Genomic DNA, 22,430 nt, shown 5'->3' on the forward strand with positions numbered 1-22,430 from the left:
TGTATCTAAAACCATTTCAGAAGCAGGTTTGCTCTTGAAACTGTAATGCTATGTAGATATTTTGATGCTTCTCTGCATGCATTCTTTCTCAGTCTTTGCATATGTCCCCTCTAAAACATGGATTATTTTTTCCCTTCTTAGGTTTTCCTTTGGAATCCACGCCACACATTTATGGCGATTCTGAGCATCAGGGCAGATTTCTGCCGGGCCCAGCACAGCACCCTGGCTGACAAGTGAACTGGGGGTCAGGTCCCACGTGCCATAATTCAACTTTGCCTTGAAGATTCCAGACACTGAGACATATAAGCCTCAAATATATGGGGATATCTTCTGCACATTGGAAACCTCTTCCTCTTAGTGTCGCTAGAGAAGTGAAACCTGGCCGAGCCCAAGTGGAAAAAAGACCTGCCCTAACATTTTCTTTGTGCCTCATTAGTGCCTAAATGTAGTAAAGGCTGCCTGTTTTTTTTGCATGTAGTAAGAGACTGCAGAGTCTGAAGGAACACCACCTGCGGTGTTTGAGGGTGAAGTGAGTTCCAGCTGATGCTCAAGCAGACCTGCTTTTCTTGAAGTGAAGAATTCTCTTGAACAACAAAGTAAACAAGGAAAGCTCTGATCAATTCTGGACACTTTAGTGATTTTTTTAAATGTCTTCTGCTGTGAAACGTTGCAAGGTTTGAACTTTTTTTTGCCCCAGCACACTTTCTTTCTTGCCACTATGAACCGTCCTGCTCCAGTGGAGATTACTTATGAGAGTATGCGCTTCCTGATTACCCACAACCCAACCAACACAACCCTCAACAAATTCACAGAGGTAAGAAGATCTCTATAAGTAGCATGTTCTTTGGCCCTTGGACAGTAGTGTCTGGAACACCCTAAAGCTTTAGCTTTCCCTAGCTCAATTATTGTCAGATTGTGTTGTTGGGAGCCCTGGATATTGCTTGAGGGCAAAGAAAAGATAAAACAGAACGAATGGCAGTTTAGCAGTGCTGTACAATCTTTCCCAATTTGCGTGCATGGCTGTGTTGTAGTGCACGTTGTCATTTTGTGGTGCTGTGAACAGGACCAGCAGACCTGGCTGGTGAACAGAGGGTGTCCTACGACATGCCTGAGGATCCTGATCTAAATCTTGCAAGTGTTTTAAATAGAATCCCCATGCATTTTCTAGGCCTACCTGTTATTCTTTTTCTCCACCCCCATCTCTTCAACCAAGCACTTTTGAGAATTATCTCTCTTGCTTGGGGTGGTGGTGGGCTTTCTACCAGACTAAAGGCTTCTGAAAATGTTAGTGCCTTAGGGCAGTGGTACTCTACCGCTCAAGGAGAGCCATATTCGCAGTTGCTATCAACCTTCTGTATACCCTGTGTAATGATTTCATGTTTAACTGTGTGTGTGTGTCTTTAAAAGTTTGGTTGCATGGTGGTATGATAGTCTAGAGTGATTGAAACAGGCAAGTGGTGTGATTGGTGAGTGACAAAGAGGGGGAGGGGGTTGGAAGTGATGCTGTGTGGAGGATATGTATGTCTATCAGGAGTGACAGACAGAGATTTGACAGTTGATGAAGACAGTTGAAGTTCAGTTAAGCAGTTTTGGTTCTGAGTTCTGTGAGAGAAGCAGGAGTTCAGTTAAGCTCTGTGTATGAAAGAAGTGAGAAGCCATTCTGTGTGAAAACAGTTAAGCTGTCTGTTGATGTTGTTCAGAGAAGAAGAAAAGTTATAAAAAAGTCTGAGTGACAGACTGTAGTGAACTTATAAGACCTTGAGTAAAAGGTTACAAAGTTACTTGAAACATCCCTGTCAGTAAGGGAGAAGCTTGTGAGAGACACCAAGCAATTGTTCAAATCATTCACATTACTGTTTACATTGTTCTACCCTCGTATTTATGCTTTATTTAAATAAATCTAATTTTATTCAAGTCTGCCGGCTCTGAAAGAAATAAAGTCTCATGAAACACATAGACCCTCATGAAAGCCTAAAACCCTCGACCTACCTACCCAGAAATAGAGAAAGTATAAAGGTTTGGAAATCCTTTTAAAATTTCCTGGTGGCAGCCAGATATATACAGTAAAATAAAACATAAAGAACACTTTTAAAGTAAAACCAGACCTCCCCAGTTAAGGGGTCATCACACCCTGTGTGCCACCCACCCCACCAAACACATGTATACAGTAATATAAGATACCGTTGTTAATATTAAATATAACTGTAACCTCTTAAGTAACAATAGTAGCTCTGATAATGGGTCTCCATCCCTGGCACAAGGCCTAAAGAAGAGTAACTGTTTCTGGAATCATACATTTCAGACCTTTAAAAATGTGGTTGCGGATCATGTGTATCATTCAGGGCAAGAATTTTAGCTTCTCTTAAGTGGCACTGCTGGTATTCAGAAAAACTAGGTTAGTTACTTAACTGTTCCATGATAAAACAATTCATTACTTTTCAACACTGAAATTAATGGAGCTAGATGTTCAGTCTCTGTGTGGGTTCACTGCCAAAAGCCTTGCTTGAACCAAAAGCCCCTCTTCTTTCATAGATCTTATGACTTGTCCTCTGCTCCAGATAGTGCAGCTGTTTATCGGTGAAACTTCTGGTCATTGAGGGATTCTCTGTCTACCCGCCACTTCCAGAAATGAATCATTAATTTGGATTGGACACGTCCTAAATGTGTGGAACAGCCTTTGGGTGGGCAGACTGTATCTTTAATTTCAAGATCTCTTGATTTACTGTAATCTTATAATCCTACTGGAGGAGAAAAATACAGAAAACTTTCCAAGTTCTGCAACCAATGTTTGCTTACCCCAGTAGTAAACTACTTATAGTACATTACTAGGAAGCTAGAGAACAAGGCTGTCCTTTAGATCAGAAATGTCTCAGGGCTGTTTCTGCCAGGCAATCATGTGCTTCCTTTTTAAAGGAGGCCCCAGGGGGAGGAGGTGCCAGGTCTGCTGTTCTGCATTGCCTGCCTGAACCTTGTTCCGTCTTTGGGATACTCAATATTTGTCCTTAACTGGGGGGCGGGGGGGGGAGGATGCATGTAAACGAATTCTTAATGTGATCTCCTTTATGCTACTGAAGGATCTCAGCAGACCATTTCATTCCCCAGGAACATAGCTTTGGAATCAATATTGAGAAACAGGGCTGCAATACACTAGTAAAATCAGTGTAATTTTGAGATCTTCTTAAAACTAATTTTGTGCCACTCTGTCTCTCCCCCCCCCCAAGTTTTTTCAGACCATTTCAGCAGGCATACCCAGAAAGAGAGATAATGCCAGCATACTTTGTCCTTGTCTTAGGGTACATGTGTACTGTACAGGTAAACCTATTGAATTAGGTTTTCTTGCCATGTACTCACAGACACAATGAAGACATCTTAAACAGGGTAGCTGTGCTGGTCTGGAACAGAAGAGTAAGATTCAAGTCCAGTAGCACTTTAAAGACCAACTAGATTTCTAGGGTGTGAACTTTTGAGAGTCAAAACTCCCTTTGTCAGTGATGACAACATGAGCCTTTCAGTGTACCTTGTAGCTTGAGCATTACCCTTTCTTTGGGACCTCTGTGAGGGTTCTCACCCAAACCGAAACTGTTCTGATTGTTTGGTTGACCTTTCCCTAGTCAGTCATCCCTTATTCCCTGCCCTGCCCTGCCCCCTGTATGTCTTCAGTGTGCTGTACAGGCCTTGGCATGTGGAAGACATATTAAAAATGGCACATAAGGTCAGGGTGAGGATTTCTACAGCTCCCATGACACGCAGAATCCCATATTCAGTCTTGTCAAAGAGAAGGTTCAGATCCTCGTGTACCTGGAGAGGTTTGAAAGTACAACCACAAATGTGTTAACAGATCAGAAGTAGATAAAAGTTCAGCTTTGATTTGATTCAGATATTTCCTTATACTCAAAAGTTGCAGTTTCAGGGTAAGAGTGTTTTAGAATAAGGTAACTACATGGCATCAAGGCTGGTAGCAAAGTTAATGAAGTTGAAATGGTGATTGGCATCTGCCTTGCTGCTGTCTTTTCTGATGTGGCTTGTGCACCATTCATACCATTTTCAGTTGTTGCCTGCACAGGAACACTTCTGGTGGTTTTGCCCTAAAACCTGTATTCTGTGTACAAACTAGGGATGGAGGGAGGCTGAATTTATCCATCTCTTGCTGTTCTGGTTGTTTTGCTCTCATCCCCCCCCCCCCCCCCCCTGGTGGATTTTTCAAGAGCAACCTTAAGCGTTGTGGCACCCTAGGCAAAATAGGAAGGTTTTCTTTCCATGGCAGTGAAGAGGGCCCACCTGGTGTGTGTAGCCATGCCATTCTCTGATACCATGTTTGGAGGTCCTGCACTGAATGCCTCTGTCTTCCAAAGGTTTGAGGACAGAACCCTACTGGCATTCTCACTTGCGTAAACCTTCAAAGAGGCATATGCGTGGCACGTTCTCCTAGATGTAGTGTTATTCTTTTAAGAAGTTGCTTGGCATGTTTTTAGTGTTAATTGCTGATTTAATCATTGTTCTTGTTCATATTTTATTATGGGGGGTATGCTCTTTTTCTGTTTAATGTTATGCTTGCTTTATCTTGTGAGCTGTGCTGTGCGGACCATTTCTGAGTAGGAAGGTGGGATATATATAATTTTAATTTTTTATGTGTTCTCAAAGGAATTGAAGAAATATGGAGTGACAACCTTGGTGCGGGTCTGTGATGCTACCTATGATAAAGCACCTGTTGAAAAAGAAGGAATCCAAGTTCTGGTGAGTACCTTTTCAGGCTCTGGGTGGAAAATAATACCATGAAGGACAGAATGTGTTTTTCTGCTCTGGTTGGTGTTCTTGCTTCATGGGACCTTGGGGGGCTGATCTGAAGCTGCTGCTGATGAAGCACCTGTGCAGGATTGACTCTGATTCTAGGTGATTCTAGCCGTAGAAAAGTGTAAGAGTCCAGTAGCACCTTAAAGACCAACAAAGTTTGTGGTAGGGTATGAACTCACTGCTCACTTAAGATATCTGAAGATACCACAAACTTTGTAGTCTTTAAGGTGCTCCTGGACTCTTCTTTTCTACTGCTACAGACAGACTAACATGGCTACCCATCCTGATCTATCTCCATAAATTGATTCTGGGTTATTGAAGAGCTTGTAGCCAGCAGAATTTGGAAGTTAGGGGCGTTCGCTGGGTATATACTGAGCCGAATAAGTACCTTAAAAAGTACCTTATTGGATGGTCCCCATAGGGTATAATAGAGCTGAATAAATTTGGGTGTCCCAAACATTTACCCAAATCCCTATACAAAACTGATATTGGTACTCGGGAATACCGTTATTTTTCAGGTCCAATACATGTAAACTGGGAAAAACTGATTAATTTGCATACCCCTAGTTAAGAGAATGTGGAATGCAAGTTGTAGCTGAACCCCTAAAGGGCCACGAGGGACCAAAGATGCATTTTTTAAAAAGATGGGATTTTGCATGTGTTGTGAGATAATTAGATGAGACTTACCCAACCACCATCCCCTCTGCTCACCCTGGCAAGTAGCTCTTTAAAGCCAGGTAAGGTAGTATATTCTCATGAAAGTGTGCGTGCATGCACAGCTGCTGGGGAATACCAGCTGCTTATCCTGGCTGGAAAGAAAAGGCAGGGCCACCACAAATGCCAGTGCCTGCTTTCACAGAGTGATGTGGGGGATATTTTTGTTGAGGGACAGGTCAGTGGTAAGTGGGAAGGGCATGTACAGGTTGCCACTAGGATGTTCACACAGGTGAGTGCAGTTTAGCTGAGCTGTGTCCTAGCTAGAACAGTAACTTGAGTGGGGATGTGCTGCAGTGACAGTTGGCGTTTTTGCCTCAGGCACCAAAATGTCTTGCATTAGTCCAGATGTTCAATGATATGTGCTGGTTTCCCCTGATTTGACCTTTAGAGGAAGAAGTTCTTTGAATAGTCCTGGAACAGGCTGCTTGGTGATGTTTGGTGTAGTGGTTAAGTGTGCGGACTCTAATATGGGAGAACCGGTTTGATTCCCCACTCCTCCACTTGCACCTGGCTGGATGACCTTGGGCAAGCCGTAGTTCTGATAAGAGCTGTTCTTGAAAAAGAGCAGTTTCTGTCAAGAGCTCTCTCAGCCCCACCTACCTCACAGGGTGTCTGTTGTGGGGAGGGAAAGGAGTTTGTAAGCCACTCTGAGACACCTTTGGGTAGTGAAGGGTGTGGTATAAATCCAATCTCTTCTCTTTTCTCTCTTCTTAATACTCTCATTTTGAAGGGTGGAGTTGATAATTCTTGCTATCTCTTTCAGTGGAACCAATTACTTGAATTAAAATACATTATAATTATGTGTTTTAAGCAGTTTCTCGTGTCCTTGGACAGCCATTGGTCCAGAATTACTTTACCTACTATTAGTAAAGGGAGCAATGGCTGAATTTGAATTTTCTGGGACGTGGCTCCAGTGGACTCTGGAGAGGCCACTATGGGCCTCTCATCAACCACTGGCTTTCCTTTCTTACCCATCTTAATTCTTGGGTGTCTGGAAGGCCAGTTAACCACTGAATTGGACATGTAAATGGTTCATAGGAGGGGATGTGTTCAGTATGCTTTCTGGAAACTGATCAATTGTAACAGCTTGATGGGCTGAATCCCCCCCCCCCCCCCCGGGCAGCTTTTCTGCAAAAAAAGGCTCCCTGTTTTGCCGTTCAGAACTTGGATTGAAGCTAACCACTCAATTATTCCTGAAAAGAGGAGCAGAACAGTGGGACAGTCTCCAAACCTTAGTTTTGAGGAAAATTCTATGAGCTTTGAAAAACAAAAGATATTCATCATAGCTTTAAAGCCTTTTCATACATACAAGTTGACTTTACTGGTAGAGGATTGTGTGTGAGACAACTGCCTTTCTCCTTCTGCCCTGATAGATGGTGGAACAGGCTAGCAAAATTGGATATAGCCTGTTTAAACTGGTAGTGTTGGTAAACAAGCATGTGCAATAAAGAGATTAAAAGGCCGGAGAAAGCAATGGGTGGGACTGGCATCAGAGTTCAAGCCAGCTGTTGCATTTTCACAGGTTCATGTGGTTGCTTTTAAAAATAGCTCTTCCTGAATAGCCTGCATTGCTTGAGATAATATGCAGGAAAGACAAGACTGAATTCTCTTCTTATACCAGCAGCATCAACAGGAGTTTTGTGTGTTGACTGCTTCAGGAACTAGGGTTGGTCCAGACAGTGTGTAAATCGTTGGCAGGTGCCAAGACACAACAAGCTCACAAGCACAGTTACAGCTGTAATAGCAGCTTCTAGCCTTCTGGGCTGGTGTCAGGGTGATTCATTTGCAGAGGCAGCCTTACAGCAGCAATACTCCCTCTAAGTTGTGGAGTCTTGTGAATAAGAATTCTACTTTGTGAGTGAGTGATTTGACTACTGCATAAATTAGTTTGCTCTGGAGCCATCCTTCCTGAACTAAGACAAAAATGTGTGAGCCAGAGGCTAAAAAACTATGAGCTAGCTCACACTAACTCAGCTTAGAGAAAACACTGACAGTCAGCTGTATTTTCTTAGCCCCAGATAGCTTGTAAAAAGGAGCAGGGAGCACTCAGTACTTTCCTGGATGGCCAGGCATGATCAAACTCCACTGAATTTATGCCAGTGGTAATATTTTAGACAGCAGTTGCTGAAAGTGGGATTTCCCCCCCTTCATCTGAGGCTTGAAGGTCCACAGGGTGCTGGCATTTTTTCTGGCAAGCTGTAGCAGCAAACCTGTGTGTAGCTATCAGCCTGTGAAAAAACACAGCTTTGCAGTGTGAGTACCGGTAGTCTTATTGTGGTGCTCAAGGTCTATTCTGGGAACTGTGATCAACGGATGACAGCCTCGTGCTGATGACGTGGCCTGTGTAAGAGCTGTCTTGGCAGAAGAGCTGTGTTGCTGCTGCTCCCTTTCAGTCCATGATGGCTTGTGCTGGGTGTCCCAAGGGAAGATTCATGCAACTTTTCCTCTGTTTCCTGTCATGCCCTTTTCCATGACCTCGGCTGTCCTGATTCTTTCACCTTCAGCCACTCCAGAGAGTCCTCCTCTTTAAAATAACTCAGTTCAAGGTCCTTGTCTTCTACCAGAATTTCTGCTCAAAGTTCCTATGCTGGGCTTTGGCTTTCTCCCATCAGATCCTCCCTTTTTATTCTTTCTTTGCCTGAACCTGTCTTCCAAAATGCATCTTAAGCATGCAGTGTTTATTTGTCTCCTGTTACACTCATCCTTTCCCATCCTCAATAGCTCATTATTGAACTTTCAGGCAGCAAGTTCCTTAGGAGTAAGGTCTTGCTTTTTCCTCTTTGGTTACCTATCTGGTACGAGAGACACTTAGGGTAACATACATGGCTTTCCATTTTATCTTCCCAGCAACCTTGGGACATAGTTTCAGAGGATAGCTGTGTTGGTCTGCAGTAGAACAGCTAGATTTGAGCCCAGTAGCACCTGAGAGACCAATAAGAGTTACAGGGTAAGCTTTCAAAAGTGGAAGCTCCCTTTGTCAAAGGTAGGTTAGGCTGAAAGGGAGTGACTGTCCTCAGTCATCTGGTACGTTTCATAGCAGATTGGGGATTTGAACCTGGGTTCCCAGATTGTAGTCCAACATTGTAACCAGTATATCACTGTGGCTTTTTGATGTGCACTGACATTGCAAAGGGGAAAAAATACTTATATTGAAAGTTGGGGGGGGGGATGGTTGACTAGGATAGTACATATAGTTAACCTCCATTATCCAAATCAGCAAATGGAATGTCTTGTGGAAGATCAGCAATGACTGCTGCATCCATTCTAACCACAGATCTTCTCTTGGTCCTCTCTACTGCTTTCATAACCTTGGAGGCAGTGCATTTGAATTTTATTAACTTCATACCCTACTTTTCTCCTCAGAGTGGCTTACATCCTTTTCTTATCCTCCATTTAATCCTCACAACAAACCTGTGAAGGTAGGTTAGGCTGAGAGCATATGACTGGCCCAGGTCACCCAGCAAGCTTCCATGCCAGAGTAGGGATTTGAACCTGGGTCTCCCAGATCCCAAGATGCTGTGTAATAACTATCATACTCAATTTCCTTTAGAGTGACAGGTTTTGGCACTTCCATCATTACCCTGTTCCTTGCAAAGAGTCAGCCCATGCCCAGGTCAGAGCAGCAAGAACTCGGATACTTTATTTTGTGTCTGAGAAAGCAGATCATGTTCGTGGATTGATCTCCAGCAGGGGTGGAAAATGGTCAGTAAAATCAGTAAAAGTCAGTTTTTTCATCTTGGTCAGTAATTTGTCAGTTTTTTTAAAAAATTGGTCAGTAAAGTCAGTATTTCTTTGATTTCTGTGAATGCAGTTTGTGTTTTTCTGTTTTCATTACTGCATTTTTGGGGAAACATGATCAGGGCCGGCTCCAGGTTTTTTTGTACAGTAGGCGAGGCTACCTTCTGGTATGTTCCTGCAGCAGCTGCCAAGGCGCCCCCACATACATCCCGGCTGGCTCCTGCACCCCGAGGGTCACTTCTCCTTCCCCCCACAGCCATTGGGGTCTTGCAGGGCAGTGTTGTCAGCCCCTTTGGGCAGGGCGCATGTGGAGGAGACCACGGCGAGGACGGCTCTCTCAAGGCTTCGGGAAAACTGCACAGTGCACCCCCTGCCCCATCGGGAAGCCTCTGTGGCTCTTCTGCCTTTGGCGAGGAAAAGCTGCTTCAGACCTCGCGGGAAACCGCCTCCCTTTTTGCATTCCCTGGAGAAGAGCCAAAGCCTGCTGGAGGCTCCCCAGGGGCCCAGGGTTAAGGTGGCGGGGTGTGTGTGCATTTCTTCGCCTCCACGAACAGTGCTGCTGAATTGCGGGGGGGGAAATGATTAGGGGGGGGGGGGGGAGGCGCTCTGGCTCGCAAGGGAGGTGTGTCCTGGGGTGCTTCAATTCCTTTGCGGGGTGAGAAGGGAACGAGGCCAGCTGGCTGAGGGAAAGGGAGCCCACCAGCCGGACATTAGGGCCTAATGGGGAAGACGGGGCAGCAGGCAGGCCAAAGTGGCGCCCTCGTCCAGTCGTGGCCCTCAGCAACGGTCTAAAATTTGTCAATGACAGCCTGGTCCTGAACATGATGACTTCCCAGTGAGAAGACAGATTGTTTTCAGTTTAGTTATGCAGTACTTTAAGAACTTTGTTCCTAAGAGTAAAAGTGATTTGGTGAAATCTTCCACAGAGTATAGAAATATAACTAATCTCTTAAAATATGAGACAATGAAAGTAGAGGTGAAGGATATTGTGGGATTCAACATGGCACAGCTCATGCTAGAAGGAGTTGAGAAAGCAATAGAAGAAGAGGACAAGGGGGAAAAATGCTTGTGGATGCAGTGCAGAAAACTGTTGAGAAACAAAAGTGTTCGTGAATAACTTTATTTATTTATTTATTCATTCATTTAATACCCCCACTCCCCACTGGAGCGGGCTCAGGGTGGCTTACAAAGAGATTAAATATATAGGTAACAAATTATATACCAGTTTAAATAATAAAACTCTACATTATCATAAAGTGCTAGTAAGTGATCAGATACTTATAAGCAGGGGTCATTTCGTAGAAAAAGAGCTAGGGGACTCATTAGCATAACTCATTAGCATATGCCACACCCCCTGACATCACTGGAAGTGTGTCCTCCCCACAGCCGGTGGCGACCTCCAGCGGGCACCAGCAGGGAGCTCCAGGCTCCGCCCTCCCGCACCTCACCCAGGGGGATGGCGTCCCCCCGTGTCCCCCCCCCAAATGACCCCTGCTTATAAAAATGTTTACAGAAGGCAGAACCAATACTAGTGTTGTAATCACATGATCTATATTGGTGGTTGCCTTGTCAGCACAGGCTGTTGGTGGTAAGCCAAGGACCAGAGCACTGTCACTTCTCAGTTATTTGATGTTATTTGGTGCGGCTCCTTAGTCAAAGGCCTGGTGGAAGAGCTCCATCTTGCAGGCCCTGCGGAACTGTAAAAGATCCCGAGGGCCCTGATCTCTTCTGGGAGCTCATTCCACCAGTAGGGAGCCACCACTGAGAAGCCACTGGTCCTGGTTGTGGCCAGCCTGACATCTTTAGGACCTGGGAGGCCAATCGATTTTGTGACCCTGAGCGCAGTGCTCTCTGGAGAACATGTGGGGAAAGGCGTTCTCTCAGGTTTGTGGGCCCCTCACCATAAAAGGGCTTTAAAGGTGAGTGCCAGCACCTTGAAGTGAATTTGGTATGCTATTGGCAGCCAGTACAGTGCTTTCAGCACAGGCTGGATGTTGTCCCACATAGGGAGGCCCATCAGAAGCCTGGCTGCAACATTTTGCACTAGCTGTAGCTTCTGGATTTGGGTCAAGGGCAGTCCCATGTAGAGAGCATTATAGTAGTCCAGTCTCGAGGTGACCATCGCATGGATCACTGTCGCCAAGTTGTTGCGTTCGAGGAAGGGAACCAACTTCCTAATCAGTTGGAGGTAGGAAAAGGCTGATTTGGCAGTGGCTGCTACCTGGGCCTCCATTGTTAGTGAGGCATCCAGGAGCACTCCCAAGCTCCTAACCTCTAGCGCTGGCACCAATGGTGCCCCATTGAAGGTCGGAAGTAGGATCCCTACTATTGGGCCGCCCCGGCTCAGGCACGGACCTCCATCTTCGTCAGATTCAGTTTCAGTTGGCTCAGTCTGAGCCAACCAGCCACAGCTTGCAACGGCTGGTCCAGATCTTCCAGTGTAGAGTCAGACTGGCCGCCCAGCAACAGATAGAGCTGGGTGTCATCCGCATACTGGTGACATCCCAGCCCATGCCACCAGGCAATCTTGGCAAGGGAGCGCATGTAGATGTTACATAACATTGGGGACAGCACCGCCCTTTGGGGCACTCCACAAATCAGTGGATGCCTTTGGGATAACTGCTCCCCTAGCGCCACCCTTTGTCCCTGACCCTGAAGGAAGGCCAGCCATTGCAAAGCAGGCCCCTGTACTCCAGTGTTGGTGAGGCGGTGGATCAGTAACTAATGGTCACCCATGTCGAATGCTGCCGACAGGTCCAACAGCAACATCACTGCCAATCCGCCCTGATCCAGATGCTTCCGGAGGTCATCTGTGAGGGCGACCAGTGCTGTCTCCGTCCCATGGCCTGGGTGGAAACTGGACTGGAAAGGATCTGGAATGGAAGTATCATCCAAAAAGCTCTGTAGCTGAATTGCCACTGCCCTTTCAATTATTTTGCCCAAATAGGGCAGATTGGAGACTGGCCGGTAATTAGCCAATTCGGCCAGCTCCAAAGATGGCTTTTTCAGGAGGGGATGAACCACAGCTTCCTTGAGTGCCCTAGGGAACTGTCCCTCTGAGAGGGACTTGTTGATAATCTGCCTTAGGGCATCTCGAAACCCATCACGGCCAGCTTTAATTAGCCATGATGGGCACGGGTCAAGGCAGCACGTGATAGGGCGTACAGTTAAGAGCAGTTTGTCAACTTCCTCCAGGCTGAGCGGACTGAAATAATCCATAACCTGACTAGAAGGCGTGGATGGAGCCTCAAGTTCACTTATTGTCTCACTGTGGTGGGGAGGTCACAGTGGAGCGACAGGACTTTATCTGCAAAGTAGCTTGCAAAGGCCTCACAGCCAGTGTCCAATTCCCTAACATTTGGTCTGCCTTGTGGCAGAACAGTCATTTGTCTGTGTTTTAATCACTTGTAAAATGTATATTGTTCATCAGTTTTGTGGAAGCCACCCTGAGCCCGCTTTGGCGGGAAGGGCGGGGGTAAAAAAAAGTAATAAATAAATAAATAGACTGAATTATTCTAAATAATTGGGCTGGGCATGAGCTCGCAGATGCAATCATGGCCACATAATACTCTGACTGCCATCTCATAAGATCTCATAAATGTCCTATAAGATGTTCTTCTGGCTTCGTTGCAGGTGCACTGCTACTGTCTCTCTAGCCATCTTAGCCTTTGCTTTATCAGCCACAACTCCTGGGTAAACCAAAGAGCCAGCCTAGTGTAAGGGCGCAGAGGGTGTCGGGGAGCGATCTCGTTGATGGCTGCCAAGAGTCAGCTGTGCCAATCCTCCACAAACTCCTCTAATGAGCCACCGGGGCACCAGATCCCACAGGGCCATTTGAAGCCACATAGGATCCATTTGGCTCCATGGGCAAGCTGAAATCTGCTCACTGCCCAAACAGGGTTGGGGTGAAACATTCAGATGGGCCTTCAGGGCATGAAGGTCCGACCATGGCACTGCTGAGACAGTGACCCGGTCCACCGTGACTCCTGCCGCAAAGATCAGATCGAGTGTGTGTCCGGCCCGGTGAGTGGGAGTCATTACATATTGGGAGAGTCCCAGCACCACCATCGCCTGAGTGGAGGCCACATCGTCCACATGGACATTGAAATCACGCAGGACAATCAGTCTAGGGTGTTCCAATGCCCAGCCCAATACGGCCTCCACCAGGGATGGCAGGCTGCTGGCTGGTTCTTTTTTCATAAAAAAACCAAAGATAAAGTACAAGCAAAGACAAGTCTTACCTTACAGTAATTATGTTTTGTTGTCATAATTATTACTTTATGTTTGGTTTTTAATATGTTTTTGCTGTTTTGCTATTTTATTGTCTGCAGTATGTGATTATTTTAAACGGGAATCTTTTTGGTGTAGTGGTTAAGTGCGTGGACTCTAATCTGGGAGAACTGGGTTTAATTCCCCACTCCTCCATTTGTATCTGCTGGATGACCTTGGGCCTTGAAAAATAGCAGTTTCTGTCAGAGCTAACTCAGCCCCCTTACCTCACAGGGTGTCTGTTGTGGGGAAGGGAAAGGAGTTTGTAAGCCTGCTCTGAGACTCCTTTGAGTAGTGAAGGTTGGGGTATAAATCCAATCTCCTCTTCTTTTTTGCCATAAATTTTGTACTATAATGAAAACATTGTCCTCTGTTCATTTTAAAAAATCAATAAAAAGGTGTGCAATCTTTTTATCTGGGTCACATCTAACTATAAAGCTGGCTATGGGGCTGGTGGAGGCCAGATAATAATCATTTTAATGTCCTAGTTTTACATTTAAAACGCTGGCTTATCAGTAGGCTGACATTAAATTGTTCAGTAATTTGTCAGTGTTTTTGTCAGTATTTGGTCAGTTTTTAAAAAATTTTGGGCAGTAAAATCAGTATTTTTGACCCTCTGACTAGTTTCCACCCCTGCTCCAGCTATAGTCATGTTTAGGAATTAGGACTGACAACAACTTCTGTGCTATCAAAGGAAGGATTCACTGGATTTCAGAATGACTTTTTCAGTGTCCAGGGTTTTGCTTAAAGCATATTCCACTGACATGATACAGTCTCACAAATCAAAGTTCAGTGGTATGTTAGTAACAACATCAAAATATAAAAACACCTCTGTGACAGAATCATCCAATAGAAAACGAAACCACCTGCCTGCCTTGCTTAGGAAGCTATGCATAGAGACCTTGCTGTACAGATTAGTGAAGCCAATCGCTATTGGTTATTCCTGGTCACAATGGAGTTCTGAGGTGGGAACATGAAGATGAGGTGCGATTATTTCTACACACACACACAGTCATACGTAGCTCACATTTACAATGATCAATACGACTGAAACTAGGGTTCGGGAAATGGTATGTTTCAGGGAGGAATTGGCCATTATCACACTTTTTCATGAGGCTCTGGTAGCTGTGGCATTGATGTAATTGGATTAGTAGTCTGGCTAATTAAGGAGAGCTCTAAGTGGATTGAAAGGATAAAAATAAAACACTGATGTTGCCAGAGATGACAGTTTCTGTAAACATTAGAACATTACTTGGCAGATTTAAAACAGCTTCGTCCACTTTTGAAAATTAAATTATGTGGGACCTAATGGGCCATGCTGAAATCACTAGATGCTGGTCTGAATAGCAGTGGTTTAAATTGCTTTCAAAATCTGTACATTTAACACTGGTCTTTATAAGGAGAGCAGTGTTGTTCATCTGACAAAGCATGCAGGGTTCCTCAGCCCAATTTTAACCTTTATTGGTGTTTTAAATGCCAAGCTTAACTTTTTTCTGAACTGATATGACAAGTTGTATCAGGTCTTACGATCCAGTGAGTTACCCCTTTTGAGCCTCAGAATAAGGAAGTAAATCAGCCTCCTGGAACTTAAATCAAAGGGATGCTGTAGCACCGTGTTGGTGTGAGATGTGAGAGATCCAGGACTAAATCCTGTCTTTGTCTTGAAGCTCTCAGGCAAACTAGACAAGTCATTCTCTTTCAGCCTGATTTAGGGGGTCACTGGGAAAACAAAGAGATTAAGAATTGTAAATTTCGACTTCTGGTTTATGGCAACATGCAGGCAGACGCATCTCCCGGATGTCCCGGGGATGCAAACTGCACACCAGCGTGTAGGAGGGGGTGTGACAGGTCGTGACCCCCCCGAAGCCTTGGTAAAAGGCTTGTAGCCAGGGGGCTTTTGAGGGGCGACCTCTTCGCCGGCGCGATGCCGGAGAATTGAGGCGCTCCTCCGCCCTGAATGTCCTGCCGCTGAGTGACCGCATGGTACTAGTGCTGCTGACCAGGACAAGTGTTGGAGATCGGGCAAAAAAAAACGATGCCAAGTGAGGCCGGCTGGCCAACAACGAACTGTGAGTCGGGTTGAAGCGAGCATGAAGATTTAAAAAGGAAGCTGCCCCCCTTAAAGTGCGACGAAAAGCAAGCGGGGGAGGGGCCCCTCCCAAATGCACAAACGAAACACGGAAATAAAGAGGGGGGAGCAGAAAAATAAGCGTCTATATCTGTTTTAAGAGACTTACCAGAGCGCAGATAAGCGTATGGGCAAATATCAGAGACTTTAGCAACTTTTAGAAAAGTAAACAATCCAAAAAGATGACGGGGAAGATACCGGATAAAGACAAACTGTTGAAAGCGAAACTAGTGGGCAGTCCTCGAACGGAAGAGATCACTGAGCTTTCCAAACTGTTGGCAGATTTCTTGCATCTTCTGGTGAATGAGATGACTAACATCAAGCAACAATTGTCAACAATCGGTCAGAGTTTGGCTTCACAGCAGCTACAATTAACTAAATCCTTAAATGCAACAGAGCAAATGGCAGAGCACATGAAGGAAATGGATGCCAATACTAAAAAAGTCAAGAAAAAGGTACAAAAACTGGAAATGAAACAAGCTATGGAAGAGTCGTAACTTTTACAGCTGCAAATGGAGAAAGCAAATTTGGTCCTACGGTTCCAAGGGGTCCCAGAAAATAAAGGAGAGAATCTGAAGCAACTGTTGAGTGATGCAATAGTCCCATTGATAGATTTGACAGCAAAATACCTTTATAGTGAGATGGATGTGTTCTACAGGTCCTATTCCTTATACATCAAGAAAAATAGTCTGCCTGGGGAAATAGTAGTCAGATTCTCAAAGAGACATGTAAGAGATTCTATTTTGAAAGCAACTACGGGAACACCCTTGAAAATCGGGGACAAAAATATCAGGATCTTAAAAGACATTCCATTTGAAATAAGACAGAAGAGGAAGAAATATAAAGACTTAATCCTTTTTTTACAAACAAATGGCATCAGTTACAGATGGTTAATTCCAGAAGTTGTCATTTTCAAGCTCCATGACAAAAAAAGAAAAGATTGACTCTGTTCTTAAAGCACACGAGTTCCTGAGAACACAGCTGGGGGAACTAGCGGAGGACAAGAAGGAAGAAGAAGAAAGCAAATCTGATGGCGAGTTAGGCTCAGTGTCTTCTGACGAGGACTCTCTCTCTGAAAAGGGGGCGGCAGCCCCCAAAAGTCCATATAAATTGAGTATAAGAAAAGATATGAGAAAATAAAGGTTGAAGGACTCTGAATTGTACCTGAAAATTTAGAAATAACTCTGGGATGTTCTGAGGGTTTCATTTAACAGATAAATGGATGCTTAAAAGATAAATGACTTAGCATAACCGACTATGTTCAATGTATTACCAGCATTTTAGATTAATATGGAAATAAGCTGATGTATTGATCTCCTACTCTTGGGGTTTTAGTCATTAGTGGGTTTCTTTTCTTTCTCCTTAGAGGTAGTTTCCCTTCCTATATTTTCAGTTGTAGTTTGTAGTGTTGTAAAAAAATCAATACCCCCCCTCCAGGGGGATTAAAAAAAAAAAGATTGTAAATTTCCAATTACTAAGGAGTACATGGTAACACTTGCGTTTTGCTTCTGCCTGAAACATTTTGCAGATAATAAGATTTATAATCTGCCTTGAACTGAGTTTTTGATTCCCTGTTATGCTTCAAGAAGGGTTTTTGTGTAGTTCAGATACAGATACCCTGCCAGACATTGCATCAATAAGATATGAACTAACTGTTAAAATTGGTAATGGTCTTTTAAAAGTATGTTCAGTTTTTCTCTCAGGTCCGTGTGTTTGTAAGGTATGGCTTCTACTAAATCAGAAAGGCAATTTCACACTTCCACCTAAATTTGTTTAATTCACCTGCTCACGTTCCATTGAGTTTATTTGAAAATTAAACAGCCAATTGAGTCATAAATAGCACTTAGGGCATTTTAAAATAAAAATGCATATAAAGTCAGCATTAAAACAGTGTATCGCAGCTGCACAATTAAATGCAGGTTGCAAAAATCGAACACATCAAAGCATCAGGCATTTCAAAGTTTTTGAAAAACTGAGGGCCCATTTTCCCTATTTTTGTGACCCTCCCAGGGATGAGTATGTATGTGGTAATGTTATAGTCTGATTTGCAGATAGAATTATTTAGTGGAAATACTTTCCCTGTCCTCAATAGGACTGGCCATTTGATGATGGAGCACCACCCCCCAGCGAGATTGTGGACGACTGGCTCAACTTGTTGAAAACCAAATTTCGTGAGGAACCTGGCTGCTGTGTTGCTGTACACTGTGTTGCAGGGCTGGGAAGGTAAGCTTCTTGGTTTAGCAGATAATCTCAGGTTTCTGGCCTGGTTTGTTTCTGTTGAATCTACTGTTCCAACAGTGTAGTATAGCTGTATAGTGATGCTTGTTTGCCTGTCTGCCAGAAAGCTGATTGTCAACTGTGTATACCGGCCTCAGAGTTACAAGGCTCAAATCACTTCTAAAACTGAAAACCAATTATGAAAAGCCTTGTGACTTAAGTTCATTCATTCAGGATTAGGTATCAGTTCCTTGCTATATCAGTAAGCTTTGCAAGGAAGTTGTGATTAAGAGGGTTCAACTTCAGACTGATTATAAACCTTGGATGAATGTTGAACATAGTACAGTATCTCTTTAAAGAAGGGATCCCTAGCCTTTTTGAGCTTGCAGGAACTTTTAGATTACTGACTTGGCGAGGGGGTGGGTGCAACCACAAAATGGTTGCCTTGGGAGGCGGAGCCAAATACAGAATGTTGGGGAGTGAGGTTATCCATAACTCTAATAGTAATTCTTCAACACTTCAGGCTGAAGCTTTTAACAGAATGCCATTCAAACTGAACATACATTTTAAAAAAAATACATCTCTTTTTTTTTTGCATACACACAGCTTACTGTCAGTCCCACAGTGAAGATCCTTGTGCTGTGGTGGCAACTGGTGCCAAAACTTTTTTTAAAAATGTGCACAGCCATTCAGAAGCCCTGCTGGAAAAAAGCCTCATCTGGCCCACCCACATGATGGGTGCCACGTTGAGGAACCCTGCCTTTAAGTAATCCTCTTTCAGTGTGAGTAAAAAAGTAGTTAAAAGGGTAAATTTCTTTCCCTTTCAGTGCATGCTCAAATGTGCACTGGGAACTCTAATCCACAGTAGTGCTGTGTGAGTGTGGAGCAGTGGTCACCAACGTGGTGCTTGTGGACACCATGGTGCCCGCTGACACCTTTCCTGGTTGCCTGCCAAGTGGTTTTAGAAAATAGGTGCCAGGCTTCTGATTGGCCATTTGAGATTTGAAAGGCTTTGCAGATTGCTGAAAATGTTTTGCTTTGGCAGCAGATGCCACCACAGGACACGGATTTTCACTGTGTGACTGAAAGTAATATATGGCAGCCATTTTGGGTTTGGCTCTGCCTCCTGTGGCGGCCATTTTGTGGCTATGATGACCACACTGTATCAGAATTCCAGTGGGGCCTGTAAGCTCAAAAAGGCTGGGGCCCCCTGAAGTGAAGCCTGTATGTAAAATGGGTCTGTGTTGATTAACATGGAATTGAAAAAATGTGTCTAATGCTGATAGGGCTGCAGATAGATGACATAGCATATTTAAGTATATGGAATATTGACATGCATTATGCAGTTTAGAATGTTGCTTTCTAACATGGTAAAATCTTTAATAACGAATGTTGATTTACTCTATAGGTAAATAAAATCTTTCTATTTGACTGCCTAAGCCACTGCCCTGAAGGTCAAAGTTCAGACAGGCACAGTGTTGTTTCTCCACTAATTTTAGGCAATATGAACCAAATCCACTAGGGGCCTTGGGGCTGTTAATATCCTTGCACCCTGGAATGGCATTCAGACTGTTGAGAACTGAGAAAAAAAAGAGGAAAAAAAAATAGAAAAAAAAATTCAGTATTCAAATTTTTACTCAAAGACTGATTTAATGGCTTCTCTGTGAGATGGTGTGCCTGGCATTAATCTTGCTTTTGTGGCCTTTCTTCAGACAAAAGTAGCCGAACCAATATGGGTAAAACCTCAGAGAATAATGGAATAGTGGTAGTAGTACTGTTCTCTACAGGGAGGCAGGGTTTTAAAATAGACTGTGGTGTTGCTATGCTCATTCCCTGACTTGCTAGTTCAATTAATGTTACCTCTCAAGAACCCCTTTTTCACGATCCTTACAACAGCTGCTGGCACCACGGTCTCATTTGTCATTTTTCCTTTCAGTCTTGTGTGTATGTGTGTATTATATATCATGGCCAAGAACACTGGAATTTGAGGTTGATCAGTAGTAGATTCAAGGCAGATGAAAAAAGTGCTTAGAATGTCATCCTGTATCAGCTTTACTGAAAAGTTGCTTTTTTCCTTGTTGACATCACATCATGGAGATTAAACAGCAGATGATATGGAGTCCAAAGGCGCTGTGATAGTGAAGGGAAATATTTATTTTATTGAAACATTTTAATGCCTCCTTAGGGTCCTCAAGGCAGTGAACTATCAAGTAATAGCTCTTACAATGCATAATGCACAAACTATTAAAAACAAGTAAGACATATGCATGGGAAGAAGGTTAGTGAGCGAAGCCAGATGAAACAGGTATGTCTTTGCCTGCTTGCAGAAAACAATGAGAGCAGGACAGACAGATCTCCCTGGGGAAGGAATTCCATAATTTGGTTCCACAACTGAGAAGGCCCTTTCTCAGCATGCTACCTTTCTAGCCTCCTGAAGAACTGTGGTCAGGTACTCATATGTGAGTTTTTAACGTATGTTGGTCACAAGCTGTATAGGGCTTTAAAGGTCAATACCAGTGCCTTGAAATGTGCCCAGAAGCTGATTGAGAGCCAGTGTAAACGGAATGAGGTGGGAGTGATGTGGTCCCTATGACCCACTTCAGTCATAATTTCGGCTGCAGCATTCTGTACCAACTGTAGGTTCCAAACACTCCTCAGGTCCAACTCCATGTATGGTGCATTTCAATAGTCTAATGTCACCAAGGCAAATTCCACAGTGGCAAGATCTTCTTTGCCTACGAAAGGCCAAAGCTGGTTCACTAGCCCAAACTGATGAGAGGGACCTCTGGCCACTGCTGCCACCTGCTTAGCCAATAGGAGGCCTGGAAAAGTAATAAAAATAACTAGAATTATAATTGCTTTGAAGAAGGAGAGCTATTTCTCTTTAACTGATGCTTCAGGTACCACCAGTTGCAAAGTAAGGCTTGTCCCATAAGGCAGAGGCAGTTGCAACTACCTGGTGCACCGTTTATGCCATAGACTGGGATACTAGCCTACAGAAGTACAAACTCTATCTGAGTTACTGCATGCCAGGGATTCCAGCACCAGCTCCTAAATGAGATTAAAGACTTGGTCAATTAATGCAATAGTTTTACAGGTGATGAATACCATCACAGGTGAGAGAAGTGATGATACCTCCTTTGCCATTTTTAAACAGGACTTTGTGTCAGCCGTCTTACTTACCAGAGAGAAGTGGCTGCACTGCAGCTAACAAGATGGCTTGCCATAGCAACGGGGACAGCGCTCATATGGGTCAGATCCTTCTGGAAATTAGGATGAGGGGGCTGTAGACCTGAGCCCTCTGTTTAAGCTAGCGGACAGAGGGTAAGGATGATTTTGGAGTCATAGGTGATGTCTGGCAGTAGATTGGGGTCTTCCTTTTGCCCACTGCTGCTTCAAACTCAGCCTAGCTAACTGGACGGATCTGGACTCGAAACAGGAAACTGAGCTCTCATTTATTAAAAGTTGCTACATGTTGGATTGTCCAGAAATGGGAAGAGGTTGCACCAAGAAGGAAATAAGAGCTGATCATTTGCTTGACTTGAAATGGACTACATTATGGAAAAAGTTGTATTAGAAATCTGGGAGGGAAAATTAACTTGAGACTTTTTTCCCTGGTAAAAGTTAATCTTTCTGAGAAACAAATAATAGAAATAAGCTACATTTTTTAGTCAAAACTGTTCCTAGAAAGGATTAATTGTATTTAATTTTTAGTTTCTAGATATTTCAGCAGGTATATTTAATGTGGTGCTGTCTAGGTATGGGCACGAACCAGGAAAATATGGTTCAGTTCATGGCTGGACCACGAACCTGGAGGCTTGTTCACAACCAAGCTGGTTCATGCGGATTGTGGCCCCACAAACCCTATTGAAAGGGACTACAGTCCCTTTAAATGGGGTTTGCAGAAAGCCCGAAAAACAGCTGAGCGGTAGGGAGTCGCTCCCCAGTGCTCAGTTGTTTGACGCTGTCTTCTGCAGTCCCTTTAAACTTTAGAGGGCCAGCAGGAGACAGCATGAAAAGCAGCTGCATGGCATGGATGTGCTCCTCACTGCGCAGCTCTTTCAGGCTGTCTTCTGCAGTCCCTTTAAACTTTAAAAGGACTGCAGAAGACAGCCTGAAACAGCTGAGTGGTGGGGAGCGCCTCTCCGCTGCTCAGCTGTTTTTGTGGCTTTTGCAGGGATCAGGGATCCATCCATGAGCCACCACAAACAGGAGGTCCGTGACAGTGAACCTGTCGCAAACTTCTTTTTATGAGCCACGAACAGGACAAAATCCATCACAAATTTTGCTTCTTGATTTGGTTCGTGCCCATCTCTCTTGCTGTTATAATAATTTTGAATTTGGGGTAAGATTAAATCTGTAATGTGTCATAGGGTTTTTTTTAGTGTATACTTGCGCTTTGCATTCATCTCTCCTTATATATAATTCTGTTTTGGTCATGGACTCCCCTGAACATTCCAACATGCTCCAAAATCAGTTGGCTGAATGATCTGTCATTCAGAGGGTCTCCCTATCCACTGGCTGCGTTGCCTGAGTCCTGCCTCCAACATTCTAAACAGTTTGCTGTTCC

General features: G+C 44.1%; 1 protein-coding gene across 2 annotated transcripts in view; it reads left to right on the top strand.

Annotated features, from left to right (window-relative positions):
• PTP4A2 (protein tyrosine phosphatase type IVA, member 2) overlaps positions 1-22,430 on the top strand; it is a 70,499-nt gene that overhangs the window by 40,329 nt on the left and 7,740 nt on the right. For both annotated transcript variants that reach the window (XM_015408099.1, XM_015408098.1), the window contains exons 2-4: positions 142-814; positions 4,642-4,734; positions 17,736-17,866. In XM_015408099.1, coding sequence (XP_015263585.1) covers positions 719-814; positions 4,642-4,734; positions 17,736-17,866 — 320 coding nt within the window. In that variant the 5' untranslated portion in view covers positions 142-718. The remainder of the gene's footprint in view (positions 1-141; positions 815-4,641; positions 4,735-17,735; positions 17,867-22,430) is intronic.

Source organism: Gekko japonicus, unplaced genomic scaffold (assembly GCF_001447785.1).
Source record: "Gekko japonicus isolate JY-2015 unplaced genomic scaffold, Gekko_japonicus_V1.1 scaffold36, whole genome shotgun sequence".
Taxonomy (NCBI): domain Eukaryota; kingdom Metazoa; phylum Chordata; class Lepidosauria; order Squamata; family Gekkonidae; genus Gekko; species Gekko japonicus.